Raw genomic sequence first — 17,087 nt, 5'->3', positions numbered from 1 at the left:
CCCCGCAGGTGGTGACACTTACTTCAGTCTTCAAATCAGACAGTGAGTGATGCGCCACCCCAGGGCTCGCACACCCAGAGCGCAAGGGGCAGTCGAGAGTGTTGAGTCATTTGGGGTTGATGTTATCTGAATGTACCATCATGTTTAGAGGCTGCTTAGCTGCAGAAACGGAAATCAGTCTGAGAAAAAAAGCATTGTATTTGAAGAAATCAGTAATTGTTGGGATCTGGTTCTCCCTCCTGGGAACCTTAGTGCATGAGTGTTCCCTGCGTGGAACACTCTGCGGGGAATGTTCTCTCACCGGCAGTTGCTGCCGGGGAGCTCCTGTGTCTGGCTGGAATAAAGTGTCCTCCTTCCTACCTTGCTGTGTGGAGTCTCACTTCCTTTCACTGGCGACGATCGATGCCAGATCCAGCCTCCCCATCGTCGTTTCAGCTGCTGTGACCAGCTGCCTTCGTGTGTATGCCTCCGTGGGACCACCCGGTTCCGTTTCCTGCTTGCTTCCCTTTCGACGACATCTGCCTCTGATGACATCTGCTCCGAGTGTTTTGGCAGTTTGGGGGACGTTATAAGCGAAGAAGAGTCTTGCTTTCAACTCTTAAGGTACTCTGTTTTCCTCTTCATTTTTCGCGATTGAGCCGTCCTGCTCTCGCGATTGAGCCGTCCTGCTTTCACGTCAGCGCGCCTGTGCCTGACCTTGTCCCTGACGTCCTGCCTGACTCCAACGCGCATCCGCCCATTGGTTGTTGCATTGCCATAACAACCTCTATGGCTCATTCAAGTCCACGCTCACCGCGTTGTCAGTGATCACCATGACTACGCTGATGTGCACAGCTTTTCTATCAGCGCGACCTGCATTTAGCCTCGCGTTTCTCTAGCAAATGAAATTTCTCCAGTCAATCCTTACAAAACCTTACTCATTGGTGATTTTTGTTACAACTTGCCTTCTACTTCTACCGCTGATGTGCACAGCATCTGCACATAACATTTCCTACTTTTACGCTGATGTGCACAGCTGTTTAAAAAAATAAAAAAACAATTTATTTTTTTTCTCTGCGCAAACAGGTGTGCTGCATCATCCTCATAACTGTTTTATTATCTCGCTATTTAGTTATGCATTGTTGTTCTGCTTTTGCATTATTGCAATTCTGTTTGCTCCTATTTTAGGTATCCTTGTGGGGCAGCAACTCACCCACGCGCCAATATGGATCACATTATTGCACCTCCACCATTTTTACAATCCGCTGGTACACCTCCTATAAAATGGGATGATTGGAAAGACACTTTTGAGGCTTACTTAGAAGCAATTGACGGAGAGACTTTTACTTCTAAAAAAAAGAAAGCGTTGTTAATTTATAATCTTGGGGCTGAGGGCAGAAGCGTTTTAAAAACTCTTCCCATGGAAACTGTAAGCACCTTAGTGACTGGTGGGGACAGTGGTGATTCCCTGTTAGTGGATGAGTATGCCACTGTTGTCAAAACCCTGGACAAACGTTTTAGTCCAAAAAGGAACATTGTTCTTGAACGACACAAATTCCTTCAACGAGCGCAAATTCCTGGTGAATCAATTGATGATGTTGTGGCTGCGCTCAGAACTCTCGCTGTAAATTGTAACTACAGGGAATTTAGGGATGAAATCATCCGGGATCAATTGATTGAGAAGACCTCCAATAAAAAAATTCAAGAGAAACTGTTATCGTCTGATGATCCTGACTTGGAAACTGCACTCACTCTTGCCAGATCCATTGAACATTCTCAATTTTGTGTGAAAGAGATGAGCAATCCTTCCTCTTCTGGCGAAGTTAAACTTTTGAAATCCAATTCCAAACCCACCAAATTGCCGTCAGTCATTAAGCCTGTTTCTGGAGTTCCACGTTCCTCTGCTGTGACTTCCAACCAAGCCAAGCCTACACCCAAGGATTTAATATGTTTCCGTTGTGGTAGTACCACTCATCTTGGCAATGCTAAGTTTTGTTTTGCACTTAATCAAACTTGTTATAACTGTGGAAAGAAGGGCCATTATTCTAGGATGTGCAAAGTTGCTTCCACCAAGAGGAATCAGGATCAAGTTGTGAAAACCATCACTGATGACTCTGACGAAGAGTGTTATGAACTGCTTATGCTGTCTTCTTCTTCGTTTCTGGGTGATGGTGTGGTTGAATTAGCTGCTTTGGGGGGTGTTCACAAAAGGAAATCACCTTCTTGCATTGTTTCCGTGAATGATACCTGTCTGACCTTTCTGGCTGATTCTGGTTCTCCTTTTACCATAATCAATGCTGCAGATTATGACACGTTAAGTAATGTGCAACTTGTGGAATCTTGCATAAAATTTTTTGCGTATGGGGGGAAACGTGTTGAAGTTTTAGGAAAATGTGTTGCTAATCTCAAATTTCATTCTGATCTTGCTTCTGGTACCGTATTTGTGGTCAAGGAGGGTGCCAATCTTTTAGGGTGGGATGATCAAGGGAATTTAAACATTGTCTTGGATCCCAATCATCCTGACATGGTCATTTCTCGTAGCGAATTTTATAATTCTGCTCCTGTTTCTTCTCATATCGTGACTCAACTCTCTGGTGTCAAGTGGGAACGTATGTTCCCTGAGGTTTTCGACGGGAAACTCGGAAAACTTATAGGGTTCCAACACCAAATCATTCTCAAAAACAATGCTAAGGCTGTTGCGCATAAGGTTCGCAAGGTACCCCTTAGTCTTCGCCCTGAACTAAAAAAAGAACTAGAACGGTTGTGTGCGGCAGGTGTAATTGAGCCTATCGAGGTCTGAGTGGCTCGCTGAATTGGTTCCTTTTAAAAGGGTCAAAGATGAGTTGTCTGTTATGGATGGCATATTACGTAGGTGTGGTTTACTTGTGGTTCCTTTTCCGATTCGGAGCAGAATTCTTGATTTGGCTCACGAAGGCCATCCTGGCATTCGTGCCATGAAGCGTAGGGTTAGACAAGATTTTTGGTGGCCAGCGCTCGATAGAGATGTGGAACATTTTGTGCGTGATTGTTGTACGTGTGTCACTAGTGACAAGTCTCAAGTGACAAGACCTTCCCCTGTTGAACCTATTGTGGTGAAGAACTTACCTTGGTCAAAATTGGCTTTTGATATTTCTGGTCCCTTTGGTCTCATTGGTTGTTCTCCCAAGTATGCCCTTGTTCTCGTTGATTACATGTCCAAGTGGCCCGAGGTGAGGTTTGTTGACAATGCCAACTCGTCATCCATCATTGATTTCTTTCTTGATGTTTTTCTTAGGGAGGGTTTTCCGGAAGAGCTGGTCTCTGATAACGGCACTCAGTTAACCTCTTTTGAGATGCAGGGTTTTTTTTAGGGATGCGGGCATCAAGCATGTTTGTACGTCACTTTATCACCCACGTAGTAATGGTTTAGTCGAGCGCTTCAACCGGGTTGTCAAGGAACAGGTGCAACTTGCTTTGGTGAATGGGTTGCATTGGCGTAAAGCTCTTTGTGATATGTTGTGGGCTGTGAGAACTACTCCTCATATTAGCACTGGTGTTGCCCCATTCACTTTGCTTCGTGGAAGGGTGGCTGGTTCCAAACTGAACAAGGAGTGGATGTCTAGAAGGGCGGTCGATTCTTGTAAATTGTCTGGTGTAACGGATGTCAGAGCTGCTGTACAAGTGAAGTATGATACCAGGCCTGGTGCGAGTCATCCTTTGGATATTATGGTGGGTGATTGGGTGCGACTTAGGAAACCTGGTTTTCTCCGCAAAGGTGAATCTCGGTTTTCATCCCCTAAAAGGGTGTCTGTGGTGAAAGAACGTGTGGTGGTACTGACGGACGGTAGAGTGTGGAATAAGTCTTGCATTTCCATTGTTCCTAAGTCTATGGTTGGCGAGGTCAACAAAAGATTGGGCACACATTCCCCTCCCGTTGAGGCGTCTTCTGATGTTCTTGGTAAGGATGGTAGGGTTGGTGTTGTTCCTCCTGGTCGTGCCTCTCCTTTCCGTGTGTCATCCAGGCCCTCCAGGACAAAACGTTTACCTGCTAAATTTCATGATTATAATATGTAGCGAAGCGTTTACCTGCTTGTTTCATGATTATAATGTGTTGTAATCTGGGGTTCTGCCATCACTGTCCTTTCATGGTTTTTGTTCTTTCTGGATATGTTCTCTTTTCTGGAGTTGTGCGTGTGTCCCTTTTTCTTGCTCCTCTTTTTGTCTATTCCGTTTCGCTTCTCTCTTTTCCTTTTCCTCTCACTCTTCTTTCCTTGTCATTTTGGTTCTGTTTTATTTTCTGTTGAAGGAGGGGAGGTGTGTTGGGATCTGGTTCTCCCTCCTGGGAACCTTAGTGCGTGAGTGTTCCCTGCGTGGAACACTCTGCGGGGAATGTTCTCTCCCCGGCAGTTGCTGCCGGGGAGCTCCTGTGTCTGGCTGGAATAAAGTGTCCTCCTTCCTACCTTGCTGTGTGGAGTCTCACTTCCTTTCAGTAATTCACATAGATTATGTCATATGCAGGTATTATGGAACATAATTTACAGGAATGACGTAATCCCGGTGAAATTACACATAACCTCGATTTACAATTGGTATATTCAGCCAGGCCCAGCCTCAGTGAAGAGTCTCACTACAAACAGGAGAGCTGCCTACAAGCCGCAGCTGACTCTGGGACCTCCCACTCGAGTCCAAAAGGGGTCTTGATTGCCCACGGTCCAGAGAATGACTGGTTGGTGTTTACACTGGTAGTCCATTCATGACCTTTGGAGAATGTGCATGGGTTTTCGAGGAAAGGGCGCAGATAGCAGTCCTCAGTGGTGAAGAGGGATTTAACAACCCCTTCCTCCCAGCACTCACCAGGCACCTGCGTGACGCACCTCTCTCCGACGGCTACAGCGTTTAGCCGGCAAGATCCTATTTTAAAATAGTACATTAACCCCATTCAGACCATATCGACATAATAAAGGCGGCTCTCGGCGGGCACTCCCTCGTCTTTCGGTTCTTGAAGGCCCAACACGCTGAGCCCCCTCCCCTGCCCTCCGTGCACTGATGCCCTGGCAGGGAGAGGTCGGTGCTGTTCGCAGGCCTCTCAAGTCCAAGCCCAGGTGCTTCAGCCTGTGTTGAAGAAATGAAATGAAATTAGGGTTTTTATAAAGCGCGTGTATGCCAAAGGCGTCTTAGCGCTGAGCTATCCAAAACACAGGGTACAAGGCAGAGGGGATGAAATATAAAGTGCAGCTAAAATATTAAAACAGCCAGGTTTTAAGATCCCGCCTGAATTGGGATAAGCTTTTCTGAGTTCTAAGATGTAGAGGCATAGAATTCCATAACTTAGGGGCTAGATATTGGAAACTTCTACCACCCCATTTCAGCGTTCTTATCCTAGGGACTCTTAACAAGGATGCTGAGGCAGAACGAAGATTTCTTGAAGGAACATAGCACTCAACATATTGTCTGATTTGTCCTGGTCCATCACTGTATAGGGCCTTGTGTAGAATACACATCGACTTGAATTTAATTCTAGCAGTAATCGGGAGCCAATGAAGTTGCTCTTGAATCGCCAGGCTGATGGAACTGAATTTAGGTAGATTCAACAGTAGGCGCTCAGCTGCATTCTGTAAAATCTGCAGTTTGTGTATGACACTTTTTTTGGCACCAAGGTATAAAGAGTTACAATAGTCGATTTTCGACAGGATCAGTGCAGTGACTACCCTTTTCCTGAGAGACATCGGAATAAAGGGAAGAATTTTTCTAAGAATCTTAATCATATGGAAGCAGGAAGACGTTATACTTTACCTGGTCGGACAGGGAAAGCTGGTTATCTACTATAATCCCCAGATTCTTTACCTTTCTTACGGGACTAGGGCTGAGTCCTGCAGAGTCCGGCCACCAGGTTATATTCCAGAGAGAGGAATCCCCTCCAAAGGTTAACACCTCCGTCTTTCCAGTGTTAAGCTTTAAACAGGGAAGCAGGGACCCAGAGTCTGCAAGGCCCGTGCTCAAAAACACTCAGCTCCAGGTTGACCTGCACCACCGGCTGTCAGCAAGGGGAGCATCATTGGGGCATCGTTATTAACATAACATGTGTGGCTGTAATGCACATCCAGGAGGGTGTCTTGGCGCTCAATAGCAGATGTTTATTGTTACCCAACTCAACAGTACTAATTTTATCGACCTCAGAAAGATGAAAGGCTGAGTGGACACGCTGGGATTTGAACTTGTGACCAAGAGGCCGAACTACGCCCCTAGGTGTCCACTGGGCCACAAGACACAGTATTTCCTCGCTCCTAGAGGCAGTCCAGTTTGCGTTGGCGCTTTCTAAATGGCCAGCATTACTAACATTCTATTTACAGCGCCCCTCTCGTTACAAGTCCTCCGGGGAGGCTAGCCAGGACAGGGGCCGGCCACTTCAGAATGAACTACAAAAGTGCATAAAAGCACGTCGTTAGCTAGATGGAAGAGCTCAGTCATTCAAGCAGATTCAATGTTCTACAGCAGCACCGCCGAATGCAATTGACAGAAGAGTGTCTCGTGCCTCATTTTGAGAAATGACTGGCACAATTACATCACACTTGAAAAACGGAAGAACTGTGAAGCGGCGCAATGAGACTGGCAAGAACGATTCAGATGGAAGTGTCTTTATATTACCCAGAGCCTCAGACCTTGTTAATCGTGGCGTTTGCAGAAACCCGCTGCGTAACTGTCTATATGTCTGCATCATAATTGTGTTTTTAGAGTCCGACAATAGAAATCTGGTAATGGACCAAGAACACAGAAAAGCAGTAAATGCTTGGACCAACAAGGAAGCACGTGTATTTTGCAGAAACACTTTGGTATACTATTTGATAAAGTCGTCCTCTTGTAATTTGAGCGTGCATGTGAGTGTGAAAATGAATGGACGAAATAACAAAAGAATGATAGAGTGAGGATTTGTGCTGGGTGATGTTTGAGTACTGGGGATGCAGTTTTCGGAGTGCCCCTTTTGATCCCCGCCTCACATGCAGCACACATCCAGTGTTGGACAGCCGGGGCCGGGCACAGGCAATGTAAATTATAAAGGCCCCGCCCGCAGGACAGGTGACGGGACGGTCGGACTTACTTGTTCAGACAGTCCTGTCTGCTCTGCCGGGCAATGAAATTATAAAGGCCCCGCAGGTGACGGGACGGACTTACTTCTTCAGTCTTCTCAGACAGTCCTGTCTGAGCGTGGGCGGGCCTAGCTTTGTCTTCTCTCTTCGTCTTCTTGACTATGGCTTGGCTATGCGATTGCGCGCCCCTGATGCCACACGCCACGGCCACACCTTGCATTTGCGTGTTTGCGCCGCCGGCGATTGCGCATGTGCTGTGACAAATGTAATGAGGGCATTGGTCACTCACCAGCCAGCCCTGCCCCCGCTGCCCGCCCCCAATGCGCATACGTGCGCGGCGGAATTAGAAAGTGAAAGTCAACTGAGGGAGTAAACAAGTGTGTTCGTGCCGCGCCCGCGCGCATTCATACACCCCTGTCCCAGCCGGTACTTAAAAGGCATTCAAATTCTTTCATGGTGTGCGACCCAACCTCCGCGATCTCACAATTACTGGTGTGACAGGCCGGGCCCCCCCCACCCCCACCATGTCGTACTTGACTCTCGGGGCGGGGCCCCGGCGGGGGGCGCTGCCCTGCACCATTTCGAAGACTCGGGCGGCGTGCCCCGGGCCGCACCATTACCATTTCGAACTTGAAAGACTCACTCTGACACTGACGGGGGGAGCCCCAGCCGGGGCCCCCACCCGGGGCCCCCGCCCACACCATTTCAAAGACTCGCAGGGGCCCCGGCCGGGGCCCCCGCCGCCGCACCATTTCAAATTCTCAGGGGCCCCGGCCGGGGCCCGCTCTGCACACCATTTCAAAGATTCGCAGGGGCTCCGGGCGGGGCCCCCGCACCATTTCAAACTCGCAGGGGCCCCGGCCGGTGCCCGCGCTGCGCACCATTTTGTCACAGCCTAGCCTAGTGTGCAGTGCGGTAGATCTTACGTGTCGTGAGGGTGAGGGGCCCGGCCGGGGACCCCCCGGAGCGCGGGGCCCCCCCGCACCGCGTGGGCTGCGGGGGCTTGTGTTACGCCCCTGGGGGGACCTCTGCCAGGGCGAGGTCGGCGGAGCGGAAGTTCCTCTTGGGTACATGGAAGGATACTCTGTCATTTGAGGTATTTGGGTCCAATGTTTTTGAGGGATTTGTAGGCGTGGGTGAGGCGTTTGAAAGTGATCCTCTTCTCGACGGAGAGCCAGTGGTGGCCTCGTAGGTGTTGGGTTATGTGCTTGTGATGTGGTGTCCCGAGGATGAGTCTGGCTGCGGCGTTCTGGATGGTTTGGAGTTTTTGTAGAAGAGTTCTGTTGAGTCCGGCATAGAGGGCATTGCCGTAGTCAAGTCTGCTGGTTATGAGTGCATGGGTGATAGTCTTTCTGCAGTCGAGGGGGATCCATTTGAAGGTCTTATGAAGGATGCGAAGGCAGTTGAAACTGGTGGACACGACGGCGTTGATCTGGCCGTTCATGGAGAGGGAGGAGTGATGGATGATGCCGAGGTTCCGGGCGTGGTCTGTCGGGTGTGTGGGTTCCTGAGGGCCACCAGGTTTTATCCCAGGCGGAGGTGCAGGGTCCGAGGATAAGGACCTCTGCCTTCTCTGAGTTAAGCTTCAGTCAGTTGTCTTTCGTCCAGGCAGCCACTTTCTTCATTCCTTGTATGGAGATTGGGTGGCGACAGTTGACAGCTTTTGGCTTTCCACCCAATGTTTTTGATGTCATCTTGGCAGCCAGGCGACCCTCCACTACATCAGTATACGCCTGTAGATGGAACAAGTTTGTGACATGGTGCACAGCAAATGCTGTTGATTCCCTTTCTGCCTCTCTTTCAGAGGTTCTCCTGTACACACATTCTTTGGCCCAGCAGGGCTCTGCCTTGAGCACCCTTAAAGGTTAGGCCTGGGCATTGTTCAGTATTTTGCTACGCAAAACTCAACAAAGTTACAAAAAAACTCTGTGAGGTTCCGTGAGTGGCAGAGTGTAGTGCGAACTGCAGTTTGTGCTGGGATTTCTGCAGCTCGGGTAGAAATTCTACCCGAGCGGCAGCTCAAGCTCGCGAACTTACCTTTCGTAATCCAGAGCAGGGAAAAAACTCTGCTGCACATCGCAAAACAGAGCTTTATGCACTCCGTGGAAAAGTCAGCGAACTCCGCGAACGGAGCAAAGTTTACCGCCCAGGCCTACTTATCTTGCAGCTATATCTGCCTTTTTGAGACTTCCAGATCAGTCTTCCTTGTTCAAGTCTCCCATTGTAAATAGGTTCTTTAAGGGCCTTACGCACTTATGTCCTCAGTCTCCTTTCATAATGCCCCAAAGGGATTTAAATCTGGTTTTGACCTTTCTTATGTGTGCTCCCTTTGAGCCTCTTCATAATTACCCTCTCAGACTTCTCACTCTTAGAACTGCTTTTCTTATTGCCATCACGTCTGCTTGCAGAGTTATCAAGCTTCAGGCTCTGTCTTCCAAGCCTCCTTATCTGTCTGTCCAGCCAAATAAAGTGAAGCTAAGAACAAAGGTTTAGTTCCTGCTTTGTTCCTCCATAAAGTGGTCACGCCCTTTTATGTGGGACAATCCATCACTCTGCCCACCTTTTACCCACCCCTGCAACCCTCCAAGGAAGAGGAGAGACTCCACCGTCTAGACTCTAAACGTGCATGTCTTTTTATCTTGATCGTACCAAAGACTTCTAGGTGGATGAGCAACTCTTCATTGGCTATGTGGGTGCCATAAAAGGTCGGGCTGTGCAAAACCGAACCATCTCTCGATGGGTTGTCCTCTGCATTAAATTATGCTATGCATTGGTGAAGAAGGATCCTCCTGTGGAGTTGCGTGCTCTCTCCACTAGAGCAACAGCGGCAACAACTGAATTAGCACATGAAGTCACAGTCCTTGATATCTGTCAGACAGCGGCGTGGATATCTGTGCATACGTTTACCAGACACTACTGAATGGACAGACAAGTCTGGAGGGACGATACTTTGCCTGTTCGGTCCTCCAGGACTTCCTGGTGTAATATGGGTTAGCAGACACTCCTCCCGGGTTGGTATTGCTGGGGTATCTATTTTAAGCTAAGAAATCTACAACTAATAGTCTCTATCAGATTAACAAATTACTTACCTTTGGTGTCGATGTATCTAGTAGAGACATATATTAGCTGCAGATTCCTTACCACCCCACCCATTCTTCCTGCTCTGCAACTGATTTCTATGGATAGGGACTCCCCTAAAGGGCCCTAGTTGTGACGTACAAATGGTCAGTGTCTTTCATGGCTCAACGCTTCTGGCGTGGAAAGTCGCGTTAAGAACTTATGTCAGCACGCATGGGCGGCGTCTACATAGGTCTCTGACATCATCCGGCCGCCAATGACAGACGTGGAGCCGATTGATGCCACCTAGCAACGTGCAAGGGTACCGCTGTTGAAAATTCAGACTGACGCCTGGGGAAAATTCTACGGTAAGGAATCTACAGATAATATATGTCTCTACCAGATACATTGTTACCAAAGTCACTTGTTCATCTGGATGATTGGCTCATCAAGAGTTCCACCCACCAACTATGTTGCGAACACACTCAGATCACGATACATCTGCACAATTTGTGATTCACCATCAATGTCCCAAAAATCCCACCACTAACCCTGACAGATTCAGCCTTACCTAGGAGCAATCCTCAACTCAGAAAGTGGGCTGACCTACCCCAATTAGTCAAGAATCTAGTCTTTTCAGACACTCTTTCTGTACTTTCAAAAAGACCACTCGGTCATAGCCAGGACAGGTACGCGCCTCCCAGGCATGATGGCCTCCTACTTTGCAATCATGCTCCACACAAGACTACACATACATCCGTTTCAGGAACCCCTAACATAGTAATGATCTCCAGTGGAGGGTCATTGGAAAGATCGCACTTGTCACTCTCTCCTGTGTTAGAACACCAAATACCTGTTGCAGGTGCAGCCTTTTCTCGACCCAGTGTCACAGGATACTATCACAACAAGTGCCTCCCTCTTGGTATGGGGAGCATATTTGCGAGCTTTGACCATCCAAGGCCATTAAGAACTCAAACACCAGGGCCTTCACATCAATTATTTAGAACTCATAACAGTTCACCTTGTATTAAAAGCTTTTCTTCCCTATCTGGTGGGCAAAATTGTCTGCATGGGCAACACCACAGCCATGTTTTACCTTCAAAAACATGGGAGGACTAAGTCTCCAAAGCTCAACCAGCTCATCTGGCGGTGGACTCTCTGTCACAAAATCCACCAATTTGTGGAGTACCTCCCATGGGTGGACAACAACTTTGCCAACCTCCTCAACAGTATGTGGCAAGAGGTGCTTGAGTGGGACCTCACCCGTAAGTCCTCGACCAGTACTTCCAGCAATGGGGTTTTTCCCAGATAGACTTATTTACAACTGTAGAAAACACAAAATGCCCAAACTTCGTATCCAGGTTCCCCATTCCCACAGTCCATAGGCAATGCTCTATGGATGAACTAGTCAGGTATATTTGGCTATGCTTTTTCTCATCTTACCCTGCTTCCAATTTGTGGCTTGGAGTTTAGGCAGACACCCTCACACTGATTCTAATGACTCCCACTTGGGCCCACCAGCAACAACACTTCTGGAACTCTAGGTGGTTCCGCATGAGGGACTCCTGATCAGGCCGGACCTTTTCACACAAAACCATGTAGAAATGCAGCACCCAGACCCCAAGTCCCTCAGTCTTGCAATCTGGATCCTGAAGTTTTAGAATTCGGATTTTTCAGATTACCTTCCGAATGCATGGCTATCCTGAATGAAGCACATAGACCCACTACTCTTGCGTGCTACGTGGCCAAATGGAAACAATTTGACCACAACTGTCATTCAAGACATATTAACCTGCTCACAGCTAGAGTACAGGACATTGTCTGCTACCTGCTGCTTCTACAAACGTGTGGACTGTCATTCACTTCTCATTGGTTCCATCTAACCTTTGTGGCCGCTTACCTACAGAATAGAGAACATCTTTTCCTTTTCAAAATTCCAGTTATCAAATCTTTAATGGAGGGCCTCAAGAGGGTAAATCCTCCCCGGACTCCAACAGTTCCATCATGGAACCGCAAAATCATCCTCATCAGACTCCTGGGTCCCCCTTTTGAGCTTCTCCAATTTGCCCCCTTCAGTTCCTCTCGTGGAAGGTGGCTTTTCTGGTTGCCATTACTTCCCTTCAGTGTGTCAGTGAACTCTAGGCACTAACCCCAGGAGAACCTTTCTTTCAAGTGCATAGAGAAGAGTCGTCTTACACACCAACCCTAAATTCTTTCCTAAGGTGGTATTCCACCTGAACCAATCGATAGAACTCCCTATGTTTTTCCCTCAACCAGACTCAGTAGCAGAAAGGGCTCTTCACACGCTAGATTCAAGAAAGCTCTCATGTATCATATAGATAGAACAAAGCCTTTCAGAAAGACTCAGCAACTATTTGTTGCTTTCTCAAAACCCCACAAAGAAAAGACCCTCTCCAAATCAGGTATTTCCATTTGGATAGATGAAAGCACCCAAACCTGCTATGCTAAAGCAAAGAGAACCGTATCTCTTCAAGCCCACTCCACTGGCTAAAAAGAGCCTCCATTACCTTCCTGGGTAATGTCCCAAGAGCTGACATATGCAAACCAGCTACCTGGTCCACATCACAAACCTTTACAAAACACTATTGTGTCGATGTGCTTGCCCATCAGCAGGCCAAAGAAGGCCAGACAGTAGGCTGAACACTTTTTCAATCTACTGCAATACCCACAGGTTAGCCACCTCTTTTGGGAGGACTGGTTTACAGTCTATGCATAGCATGTGTATCTACAGCCACACATGCCTCGAACTGCAAATGTTACTTACTCAATAGACATCTGTCCGTGGCATGTAATGCTGTAGATTCACACGTGCCTCTCCTCCTCCCAGGACAACTGTTATCTTTTTATTCTTTCCCTCTTTCCTCTTTCGCATGGACATACCTTTGTACATCGCTACTCACCTCCCTCCATCCTCACCCTCTTTACGGGAGAAAAGTGTCTAACAATGGAGCCGATGCCCATGCTCAATACTAGCATGAGGAGACACCGAACCTCGTGACTAGAAAGACTTCTTCGAAGAAAAACAACTTGCACACATTCAGGCCGAACAGTAGATGGCAGGAGTATGCACTATGTGAATCTACAGCACTTCATGCCACGGACATAACTGTACGGGGTAAGTAACATTTTCCATATTAGGTACCCTAGATATGGTTAAAAGAACTGAGGGAGATGTTTCTGTGTACTATGACGCTAGCATCTACTTGTTTATTGCTGAGGGAAATGTTTTAGGACACTATGATTCTCACATCTATTTTCCTGCCAACATGTTATATTGCCTAAACAAGCCTAGTATATGGTCTCGGGCATTCATCAGGGTTTGTAAAGGTAGAAATAATAGATCCCTCCTAATTAAAAGTAGCAAATCTAGATGCAGGAATTCCCACCTTGGCTGCAAGGAGGTGACCACCTGGAAATAACATCATAATACGTAATGAATGACAAAGTTGACATAGTGATTAAAGTCAGCACATGTGGTCCTTAAAGTGACACTTGATTAACCCCCATAGTGAGAACAGTGAGCGACTCTACATCTAGATCAAGGATGCTTGAGTGGATCCATCTGACGTAATTTTGGGGTGATATGAACTACTGAGGCACGGTGAAATTAATTCATAAGTTACGTTTTTGAGGAAGTGTACTACTTTTGGTATTCACAAGCTCTGAGGGTAAACTTACGGTACACTTGCCACCAAAGTGAAAGTTACATGTTTCCACCCCAGAGCATTACAATTGGATTAGTCTTGAGTGGGTGGGTGACATCCTTCCTAATGCTCTCTGTGACCAGGGCCGGAGGGGGAATCCAAAGCAGCCCTGGCAGTTTTCTCGCACCAGCTCCTGGGGAAACACTGCCGGGATCCCGGGAGGTTGGAAACCCTTGCTTGCTGCTTTTGTTACTGGAGGCAATATTGCAGCACCACCGCAAACCTGGCCCCCAGTAACAAAACAAGCCGCCACCGCTGCAAAACCAGCCCTCACCCTTCCAGCCTCTCGGGGAAACGCCCGATACCCGGTACGGCCAGACCAGCTCTGTCTGTGATCCTCCCTAAACCCCTCATAGTCCTTTATCATCTCATTCTCTATTGTAGTAAGTAGGGCGCTTTTCCCTCCCACCCCTCCCACGTTTACTACTAAAATGTATGCTTACATGCCCAGAGTTTCACAGTTGGGGAATAGAACTATAAGGTTAAAGTAGAGGCAGTGTGTAGTTTGCGAACTGCACTTTGTAGTACAGTTTGTGAATCAGTCCCTGAGTTTGTGAATACCGAAAAGCACCAAACTGACTTAAACATGTGTAAACGTACTCAAATAAGTGTAAACTTACTAACAATTATGACTCTTTGTTTCAGGTGCAGGTCCTGGGATAAGAGACATCAATCAGCACCCTCCTGAAGAAGAGAACAGCCTTTAACAGAGACGAGGAATCCATCTCTGGCCTCCGTTATCCATCTCTGGCCTCCGTTATCCTCCGCTCCTGAATGAGGCAGGCCGCAGCAGCGCTGTTCCTTCTTGACCACGAGTACTTGCCTCTGTTGCCCTCTTCACGCTTCCATGGGAACTCCAGCTTTTTATTCTAAATTGTTTCTTTGATCAGAAAATGGTGGGAAGAAGATCGTAATGGAAAATTCTGAGATTGAACAGAGGAACATAATATTTGTCATATGTTTTGATTTATTGTGCCTGGAAGTAATATACCTTGAAAGAACATATCATTCCTGCTTTAGGTTAAAGTCTAGGCATTTAAGTTCAGTTTTGTAGACACATTTAATGTTTGTTCCCCGGCAAGCAATAGGTTCTGTTTCTGACTGTTCATTTGGATGACCCCATGTTGAATATATCACTTTCAGGAAGCACCAGCTCTTTGTGTATTTCCCACAATGTCCTTCACCCTTGCATGCATCAGATTCCTGTACCCTGCTGAGGTCTGTGAGTACTGAGACTGGAGGTGATCACAGAGCGACGAACTTTGAGTGATGAGAAGGAGGTGAACTGTGAGTGATGATGAGAGGGAAGTGAACTGTGAGTGATGATGTGAGTGAGGTGAACTGTGAGTGATGATGAGAGGGAAGTGAACTGTGAGTGATGATGAGAGGGAAGTGAACTGTGAGTGATGATGAGAGGGAGGTGAACTGGGAGTTATGAGAGGGAGTTGAACTGTGAGTGATGAGAGGGAGGTGAAATGTGAATGATGAGAGGGAGGTGAACTGTGAGTGTTGAGAGGGAAGTGAACAGTGATTGATGAGAGGGAGGTGAACTGTGAGTGTTGAGAGGGAGGTGAACTGTGAGTGATGACAGGGAGGTGAACTGTGAGTGATGAGAGGGAGGTGAACTGTGAGCGATGAGAGGGAAGTGAACAGTGATTGATGAGAGGGAGGTGAACTGTGAGTGATGAGAGGGAGGTGAACTGTGAGTGATGAGAGGGAGGTGAACTGTGAGCGATGAGAGGGAGGTGAACTGTGAGTGATGATGAGAAGGAAGTGAACTGTGAGTGATGATGAGAGGGAAGTGAACTGTGAGTGATGATGTGAGTGAGGTGAACTGTGAGTGATGATGAGAGGGAAGTGAACTGTGAGTGATGATGAGAGGGAAGTGAACTGTGAGTGATGATGAGAGGGAGGTGAACTGTGAGTGTTGAGAGGGAGGTGAACTGTGAGTGATGAGAGGGAGGTGAACTGTGAGTGTTGAGAGGGAGGTGAACTGTGAGTGATGAGAGGGAGGTGAACTGTGAGTGATGATGAGAAGGAAGTGAACTGTGAGTGATGATGAGAGGGAAGTGAACTGTGAGTGATGATGTGAGTGAGGTGAACTGTGAGTGATGATGAGAGGGAAGTGAACTGTGAGTGATGATGAGAGGGAAGTGAACTGTGAGTGATGATGAGAGGGAGGTGAACTGGGAGTTATGAGAGGGAGTTGAACTGTGAGTGATGAGAGGGAGGTGAAATGTGAATGATGAGAGGGAGGTGAACTGTGAGTGATGAGAGGGAAGCGAGCTCTGTGTGTTGACACCCTTGTTATAAGTCTCTGCTCCCAGTCTTGGCAGGTACTTGAATACAGATGGCTTCAATAAACCAGTATTAGGCAGCGTTTCAGGTGTCCCAGGACACTGATTGTGGGCTCCAAAATGACTTCGCAGAAGTTGTAAAATGTGTCAAAGGATACAGCAAAGACCCCAGAGAATGGAGTGCTGCATATTTGTACCTTAAATGTTGGCTTATCTGATAAGCGAAAGATTGATGGCATTTATGTAGGGCATACCAGAATTAAAAAGGCCTCCTGGTACAGAAGCAGTTTCACCTAAATACTTGCTCCTATGGGGTTATTTAACCCAGATCATTGCAAATGTGTGTCAAAACACCCCCCGCTTGTAATATGTGTGCCATGTGCTCCATATATTTATGCACGCAATTTACAGGTCTAAAAATTGGGGACAATCACTAGGGGATGTAAATTGTCAGAACTGTACATCTTTGTGTTATGCCTGGGTGTGACATTCAGCTCCGCTCGCAGAGTTTGCATAGTTTTTCCCACTCTGCACAGCATGGAGAGGAGTTTTTTCATCGCTCAGACCGCGTGTGAGGAAAATCTTACTCCAGACCACCTCCCATGAGATTTCTCAACACAGAAGGTCGCAGATGGCTGCTACCGCTCGTGTTGAGAAACCTTCCATTCGCGTTGAGGAAGCTGCCTCTCAAGTAGAAGATCGACTCGAGCCGCAGAATGAAGCAGCGCCCTCTTGCGCTGTGCATGGTGCCGTTCGTGATGATTTTCCAGCTTGGGACAAAAATCCGTCGCTTATAATCAGCACAGATGGTGAGACCTAACGCACTTCTGCATTTGCAAAACTCTCCGTTCTGCACAGCGCAACTCCACCCATGCCCACTGTGGGTACAGTGTACAGTGTCAGAGCTGTACATCTGTGTGCAGGGTGAATAGTCTTGGAACCGTACCTCCATGTCTGCGGTTCGA

General features: G+C 47.5%; 1 protein-coding gene across 2 annotated transcripts in view; it reads left to right on the top strand.

Moving 5' to 3' along the window:
- Positions 1–16,398, top strand: part of LOC147717629 (major histocompatibility complex class I-related protein 1-like) — a 348,562-nt gene extending 332,164 nt beyond the window's left edge. The window contains exon 6 of one of the 2 annotated variants that reach the window (XM_086924423.1): positions 14,471–16,398. In XM_086924423.1, the coding sequence (XP_086780549.1) occupies positions 14,471–14,532 (62 nt within the window). In that variant the 3' untranslated portion in view covers positions 14,533–16,398. The remainder of the gene's footprint in view (positions 1–14,470) is intronic. The other variant, XM_086924424.1, reaches the window with a different exon arrangement.
- Positions 16,399–17,087: the final 689 nt, after the last annotated feature.

The sequence above is a fragment of the Lissotriton vulgaris genome, chromosome 5 (genome assembly GCF_964263255.1).
Source record: "Lissotriton vulgaris chromosome 5, aLisVul1.2, whole genome shotgun sequence".
NCBI lineage: Eukaryota > Metazoa > Chordata > Amphibia > Caudata > Salamandridae > Lissotriton > Lissotriton vulgaris.
Note: the sequence above shows the minus strand (reverse complement) of the source record. Positions and strands in the feature narration are given on the sequence as shown.